This window comes from Sinocyclocheilus anshuiensis, unplaced genomic scaffold (assembly GCF_001515605.1).
Source record: "Sinocyclocheilus anshuiensis isolate Anshui unplaced genomic scaffold, SAMN03320099.WGS_v1.1 scaffold1576, whole genome shotgun sequence".
Taxonomy (NCBI): domain Eukaryota; kingdom Metazoa; phylum Chordata; class Actinopteri; order Cypriniformes; family Cyprinidae; genus Sinocyclocheilus; species Sinocyclocheilus anshuiensis.
In genome coordinates this window covers 640716-649234 of record NW_015557202.1, presented here as the reverse complement: position 1 = coordinate 649234, position 8519 = coordinate 640716, and the positions used below count along the sequence as shown (strand labels likewise).

The window sequence follows — 8519 nt, the reverse complement described above, 5'->3', positions numbered from 1 at the left end:
GTGTCCATCTTCATTTCAGGCTGCAAAGCAACAAAATGTGACTATTTTAAAGGGGGTGATTCTTTTCTATACCCACGGAACGCTACTTACATCAGCAAAAGTCAGACTATCGATTTTACTATTCAACTTAAAACATGTAATACTGTCTTTCCTAATAAAGTTAGCAGCCAATAGGCAAAAATCTATAATTGCCTTTGGCACCTAACAAGTGTAAATTTTGGACCCTGCCTGCATCCCACACCAGAGACCAGTATTTGAAACACAACGCATTCTGGTGATTGCCCATTCTGGTCTTTTCAACATGCTCTTTACTGGTCATGACTGTCAACACAGCTGCCTCTTTTGCAGATGTCATCATCCCAAAGTAAAATGACACTGTTGGGATAAATTGCCATTCATGTGCTCAATATTGCCCTAAATGCATTATATTTAATTGGTGTAGAGTGTTGTGTGGCAGCTGTACCTCTGCTAATTGTGTTTCAGATGTTCCAGCGACGTCAGAACGGTTTGACTGATTTCTCCAGGAAGTGGAGTGACTACAAGATCGGCTTTGGCAACCTGGAGGATGAATTCTGGCTCGGTGAGAAGACGTGAAATACACTTGAATTATAGACAGAGCAGTTAGAGCTGTCTGGGGAAAAAAGCTGCTACGTGATGACCCATTAAAAAATATACTCGTTTAAGGCCCCATTAATCTCTTCAGGCTGATCTAAATTTGGTCAGCACTTTCTCGCAAATGTCTGAGTTTTATTGAAGCTTCAGTCCTGGAAATGTAACTCAGTGATGAGTGATCTTGACTAGCAATGAGAAGGTTTCTTTATTTAAATATTAGATAGGCATTTTGGGAAGCCATTTATAACTTTATACTAGTACTCAACCCTTACTTGCTTCAGGGACACTGTATAACTCGCCTATTTACTTGAATTATACGGATCACACTTTCAAATGAGAGACAGTGTGGTGCTGCTCTGAATAAAGATGAAAATAACACAAAGTCTTCTAGCACTGTGTGAGGCTGCATCAAATCACCATCCTTTGAAAATTTCCATGTGCCTTCCCTCATACAGTATCTTGTGTTTGTATGGTCTCTGTGCTTCCCGGACCCCTCAGTCTGTCATGGTGACTCTGAGCTTTCAGATTCTATTTAAATGATATGGTAATTATTTTCATCAAAATCCAGTTTGATGGAAAACAATAGAGTCCCTTTGCTTTTTTATCCCTGATGCATTAATATTATTAGAAAGCTATAATTATATTCATTAAAAATCAGGGGAAAAAATAGCATTTGTGCTCGGATTTCAAAGCATTGCCTCAATTACAGATAAAAAGTAAACACTACAAATTATGCCTCTGCAGACATTTATGCATGGATAATATATGTAAATCAAGCGTAGTGTTAGTTCTGGCGGGTCACTTGAGTCAATAAGCTTGCATCAGCTGACTCTCAGCTGATCCACGTCTACGTATTGGAATACGATGCCTATCACGGCATTCCTATAAGGTCTATTCTGTATTATTAACCTCGAAGAAACAAAGCAACAAAGCAATCTCGGCGTCCGATTCCCTTCCGCTCCTTGAGTTCTCTAGACTGTTGGAAGCTGCTCCAATATTTACGCGGTACTACCTCTTGCCTGATCTTAACCCTACTTTTTAATGTTTTGTTCCTCCGAAATGTTCCTCTTTTTTTATCTGCCATCTCTCGCTATCTATAGTCGATCTGCTAATATCCGTCCTGTGCACCACTCACTGAGTGCGCTCTTCTCCCTATCATTACTAGACACGCCCCTTACTGCTGATTGACTGCGAGTTTGTTTTGGGACTCGGTCCGACACAGTGGTCAAAAGCGTTTTTCAAAAATCACTTAGTGCACCTTTAACACACAGTATGTACATTTCACTACTAAAGGATGTTATTCAAATGCTAAAACACCATCTGGGTAAGGGCAACATGCTTGTTGCTTAAACTTCTGGTATTGACCATATGCTTGTTGCTTACTCTTTTCAGGTACTGCATTAAAGGGGCATGCTGCTCTTCTCAGCCACTTAATAAAGAAGAGCACCCCCTTTTGCTGCTACTCTCCTCCTGTAAGGGGCATGCTGCCCCAGCCTCTGTGGTTTCAGAAGGACATGCTTCTCCTTTCAGATTTGCCATCAGTTTGTGGTTGGGGGGTGTCAGCCTATGGTTTGTTTGGGGAGTTATTGCTGCTCTCGCTGCTCATTCATGACAAGCTACATGGATGATCGGGGAGTTTTTACCCAGAACTGAACCATACCACCAATTCCAAACTATGCAAAGTGTCAATCATTTTGACGATAGTAGTCCTGAGAGAAATCAAGCGTAGCATTAGTTCTGGCAGGTTACGTGAGTCAAGCTTGCATCAGCTGACTGTCAGCTGATCCACGTCTACCTATAGGAATACGACAGCTATCACAGCATTCCTGTATAAGGTCTATTCAGTATTATTCAACAGCTTTATCGCTTGCTCAGGAGCAAATTACCCTCCTCCATACCCAACTCCTCCTTTCTTCACAGTCAGGACTTGGCTTTCTAATATTCCTTGTTGAATCAGTCACTAAAATGTCAGTAAGAACATTAATGATATCTGCATTCTGTTCTGTCCTGTTTACCCAAGGGGTTATTGCTGCTCTCGCTGCTCATTTGTGAATTGAGTGTCAAGTGTCAATCATTTTGACGATAGTGGTCCTGACAGAAATTAAGCGTTAGCGTTAGTTCTGGCAGGTCACGTGAGTCAAGCTTGCATCAGCTGATTCTCAGCTGATCACATCTACCTATAGGAATACGACACCTATCGTGGCATTCCTTGCTAAGTTTATTATTTCATTCTCATTGCTTCATGCTATGTTGGCAAATATGCTATTGTCAAATATTGCTCGTTGTTTAAGGCTAGTTGTTCAGTAACATGTTGGTTTGTTAGGCACGCTGTTGCTTTAGGCTTATTGGTTGTATTTTGACACACTGGTAACATTAACGTTACCCAGTTAAACTTACCACAGCTGAGGCTTGTTTTTAAATCTGTTTAAGACTGTCTGATATGAAACAGGCTTGCTGCTTAAGGCTCATCTAGTATTGAGGATGCTGTTTCATTAAACACATCCTATATGTATGATTATTTCCATCAAGCTGTGTTTAAGTCTGTGATATGCTGTTGCTTAAAGCTATACAGTGTATCGGTAATGTGCTTGATACTTAACTTGCAGTATGTAGATTTTGCTAATAAAGGTGTTATTAATGCTAACTATTATCTGGATAGGGCAACATGCTGTTGCCTAAACTTCGGGTATTGACCATATGCTGTACTGCATTAAAGTGGCATGCTGCTCTTCTCAGCTGCTTATTAAAGAAGAGCACCCCTTCACTGCTTCTCTTCTTAAAGGGCATGCTGCCCCAGTCTATGCTATTTCAGAAGGTCTTTGATTTAAAGATATTAGGGGATTGGGATTTTGATTGCTTGTTAGGGCTTATCTAGTGTTCAGTATCATGTTTGCTAACTGTAGGTTATTTATGGCCATTTATGGTATCACAACTTCTTGTGTCTTTGGCTTTTCAACCTAGCTGTTATGTAATGTGAAGCTGTTTTTGTAATGGTGCCAGACTTATTCATTTTTTAAAAAATCTTAATTTTGTTTGTGCCCATCAAGTTCCATATAAAATGACAACTGGCTGTTTTATTTTTCTGTTATTTGTGGGTTGAATTTCCTGAAATTTCGGGTTGATATACCCGACTATTCAACAGTTTGGGGTCATTATTTTTTATTTTATTGTATTTTATTTATTTATTTTTTAGAAATTAATACTTTTATTCAGCAGGGATGAATGTAATTGATCAAAAGTGACAGTAAAGGCATTTATAATGTTACAAAAGATTTTTACTTTATTTCCTTTGAACTTTCTGTTAATCAAAGAAAAAAAAAATCATGGTTTACACACAAATATTAAGCAGCACATCCATTTTCAACACTGACAATAATAAGAAATGTTTCTTGAACACCAAATCAGCATTTTAGAATGATTTCTGAAGGATCATGCACCTTTCTTTTTTAGCTACAAACTACAGCCCTACATCCCCCGCAAACACTGTCTGTTCATCAATCACACAACCTGGCAGACACAAAAGTTGCTGCCCTGCTCCGTTCAAGCTTCCAAAGTAGAGAGCACGTCTGTGTTCCCATGGTGCTTCTCACTTCTGCATGGTCCTTGGGCTTTCCTTATAGTTCCTCATTTGGTCATGACACTCGGTTACTCCTGAATGGTGTATTTAGGTGATGGGGCTGGAGTTCAACCATGCAAATAGGACAGTACTATAGAGATATGGTGTTATGGAAGAAGGCACAAAGTCATTCTGAAAAGTAATAGACTCCACTATTCTGTTCCAGGAGATTTCAATGCAGCCTTCATGAACTGATTTAAAAAAAAAAAGCTATTTTCTTTGCAATGCATTTGAAAATTAGAGTTTTTTTCCTCAGAGGACACAGAACTAATTTTATGTATATTTTCAGTTTCTGCTTGGAAACTAATAAGAAGCGTACAGCCTGTTCTTCATTAACCAGTGTGATAAAATAGTTTAAAATGGTTCATTTTACTCCCCAAAAATCTTTGTTACTCATTATTTTTATCTTGTTTTACAGTAAATTATATATATATATACATATATATATAAGCACTGATGCAGTACATTTACCTGAGAAGCAAAATTGTGTAAGAAAAGGAAAATCATTCTCAGAGAATATCTTGATTTGTTTTTGTTTTTTGTTGTTGTTTTTTTTTATTTATTTTTTTTTTTTTATTATTATTATTTTTGTATGTTGTATTGGTTATACTCATTCTTTTATTATCATTATTATTATTATTATTATTATTATGTTGATTGTTTCTTTGGAAAATAGTCTATTCCTGTTTTAAGCATAAATCTAACAAAATTTTGTTAGGTTAATGCTTAAATCAGTGCCAGTGGGATAATAAAAATGTGCTGTGTGCTGTTAAAGTGCAGTAAAATGGTGATAAAAGTGATATGATTCTATAATATTTTAGATATCATGCTGTGTGATGTCTGGCTGATTTTAATCAAGTAAAAACACATTCTCTTGCTGAGATTGTACTGATTGGGTCACTAAAAGAAATGGTGTGCATGCTGCTATTTAATGAGGATTTTTTTTTTTTTTTAACTAATCTCATTACAACAATGGCCGCCTTTAAATATGCTCTTTGACCATGTCTGGTAATTCAGATCTCTTCCCCTCACCGTTACAGTTCACCACCTTTCTGATTCCCAGGTTCATTCTGTGGCATTAAATCCTGAAGTGAGTTTAAGTGCTTAGCTACAGTTCAGAGTTACGGCACATCCGTGTAGATACTCACGAAATGGATGAAGTTTTATTATCAGGAGTCATCTACGCTATCAAAAAGTGATTGTGTCTTTAGCCAGACAAGACGTTTCTCCACTGCACAGTCAGAAAATTTGATTATCTTCAATAAACAGGCTGTTTATCTACAGTCTTTTGCTACTTATCTTCACAACATATAAGAGTCAGAGAAAGTGAGATGGACCACCAAACAGGAGCAACGCTTTTATATTAAATTATGGGCTCTTATCAGTGTGGACCATATTTGAAGACAACATTTTCACATGTTAAGGGGCTGGAACACAGGGGTGAGATGGAATGGATGGTAGAACATGTTTTTTTTCCCCCCATTTTTCCATGCAGGATTGGACAACATTCAGAAGATTGCAGCTCAAGGTCGTTACGAGCTCCGCATTGACATGAAAGATGGCCTGGAGTCTGTATATGCCAACTATGACAGGTTTTCCATTGGAGATTCCAAGAGCCTCTACAAACTGAGGATAGGAGAGTATAATGGCACTGCAGGTGCGGCTGGAGGACAATTGGGCATTCATTTTACATACACTGATAGGGAAATAACTTGTTTTTGATTCATTTAATCATTTAAAACACCCCAGAGATGATCTCTTCAGAGTGGTTTTGGATATTTAAGCCTATTAGTTGTAATTATGTTCTCGTTTTACTTCAGGTGACTCTCTAAGCTACCACCAGAGCAGACCTTTCTCTACCAAGGACAAGGACAATGATATCGCTGTCACCAACTGTGCATTGTCCTACAAGGGAGCCTGGTGGTACAAAAACTGTCATCGGGCCAACCTTAACGGCAAATACGGAGAGTCCAGACATAGTCAGGTAAGCCAGGTAGTCTTAAGCACTGGATTGAAATCTGGTATATCTACATAATTAGCCTTAAATTTCAGTCACATTTATCAATGTTCTGCAAATTTGGCGAGCAAAATACAGTTGTTTCAATAGGAATCTTAGAGATTGGAAGTATCGAGTGAGGGTGAAAGATTTCCCATGCAGATTTCGCAACAAGTTCAAGTTGGTTGTGCAGATTCACCATGTTGACCCACACAAAGCTGCTTGGTTTGAAAGTGGCTTCTGTGTGGGCTGTGCTTCAAAGATCGCTACACTATTGATGATAGATAACTGACCTTTTTTTGCCCCCGAAATTTTCCTAATGTGACCTTAACACCTTAATACACTGGTTGTTTCCACCACCTATACAGTATATGGAATTACAAGAAGGCACAAACTGCCTACACATGAAAAATCTCATAGGAAATTATTACCTTGATTACAATCTTAATTCAGCGATTTGAGCTTACATCTACAGGGCCTTCTGCTTTGTGACTCATTGTTTGTGGTTTTGTTTGCAAGGGCAGGTGTTGAAAAGACAGGAAACATGCAAAAGCATTTCGAAGTTAACTGAGTACACAAAGCTTGATATGTGAGAGTCTCAGGCCAATGGTGAAAATAGTCTACATCCGTCCTTGCTCAATTGCATTGTGTCATGTCCTGTTGTCTCAACTGTCTGCTTTCATTTCAGCTTTCTCACACGCGTTAGGGGGTTGGTGTAGCTTATTATAACCGATAAGGTCATATTTCCCATCGGTATCTGTGGTATTTTTTTTTTTCATAAAAGCAGAGGTTAACACTCTGAAAACTAATAAAGATTCATAGAAGAAAAATTTTCTTTTGAGAGGTGTTCTTTGTGGAGCATTTCAGTGGCAATAAAACTGAATTGCTCAGAAATGTTGTACATAAATTGTACACAAGTGTTTTTGTGTATTTTGATAGATACTGCAATGTACATTATCAACATACTGGCAGCATCTAAAAACATTTTACTTATGTATAGCTTATATACAAATTGTATAGATCTTTAAGACTTTTCTGGCAAAACTGAAATTGACAAAATGGTTTCGTTGTACCATTCCATCACAAGACCATAAAATTAACTTATGGATTCAGTAAGGTTGCACAATACTGAATGTCAGTTACTTGATGTTAGAGATTGCATGTTTTACAGGTATTGGTCAATATTTAAATGTTCATGTTTGTTCATGCTTGCTTTCATCTTACTCTCACTTAAAACTAATCTTTAGAAACACTGTTCATTTAATAAGCGTTTAAAACAAGTGATTAGTGTTGTATTTTTATGAGTTATCGGCAATTAAATGGAATGAATTGTTGGCTTATCAGTATTGGCTAGGATTTTAATATCTGTCTGTCCCTCAAATTCAATATTGTTTGACTCACATTGGATGCTTAAACATTTGTATGCTTCTTGTATGAACATAAGAGTTCATTTAAGATGCTAATACAATTTAATATTGGTGTCTATCTATGCATATGACAATGTATATGTGCTAGAACCACTCTTCATGTATGAATACCTGAATATTTGATTAATAATCAAGTATGAATGCTAATGAGATCATAGTTAAAATGACTGTTTGTGTATTGACATTATGTGTTTGACTTCTGCAGGGTATAAACTGGTATCACTGGAAAGGCCATGAGTTTTCCATCCCTTTTGTGGAGATGAAGATGAGACCTTTCAACTACCGCAGCATCAGTGGCAAACGGAGGAGGTCCACCCATTAATCTACCGTCCTACTAGCTGTTTCTATTTTTAAATAGGACGAGGAGGACAGAAGGAGTGGTGAAACTTATGTAAATCTTTGAATGACAAAATCCCTTGGACGAATGTCTGATGTAAATTGTAAACCTTGAGGTTCAGTGACTTTCTTATGCGTAATGCTATTTGTTCAGTTCTGGGAGATTGAAGACTAGGTAAGCTTTGGTATTTTTAGCATGTGTGCAGTATGAGGCCTGTGGAAGGAACCTCATTATTAAGTGAAGAAAAGAGATAATTTCTCCCTTTGAGATAAAAGATTTTAGAAGAAAATGAATGCCCGTTAAAATGAGATGCTTATATTTTTATAAATGATGAGAAATACCTTAGTAAAAAAAGTAACAATGATTTTTGGTCAGTTTTGATTCATGTTCATGTGACCCATTACAGTGTTATATTTTGCATTTACTGCACCCTGAAGCCAACAATATTTGTTTTATTGTTTGTATTTTCATCTCATATTTAAACTTACATTAAAGGGGTCATATGATGCCATTTCAATTTTTCCTTTCTCT

The 8519-nt window shown here is 37.3% G+C and overlaps 1 protein-coding gene across 1 annotated transcript in view; it reads left to right on the top strand.

Moving 5' to 3' along the window:
* Positions 1-8438, top strand: part of LOC107678918 (tenascin-R-like) — a 158601-nt gene extending 150163 nt beyond the window's left edge. The window contains exons 18-21 of the mRNA XM_016474320.1: positions 484-580; positions 5724-5885; positions 6049-6212; positions 7857-8438. Coding sequence (XP_016329806.1) covers positions 484-580; positions 5724-5885; positions 6049-6212; positions 7857-7973 — 540 coding nt within the window. The 3' untranslated portion in view covers positions 7974-8438. The remainder of the gene's footprint in view (positions 1-483; positions 581-5723; positions 5886-6048; positions 6213-7856) is intronic.
* The last annotated feature ends 81 nt before the right edge of the window (positions 8439-8519 follow it).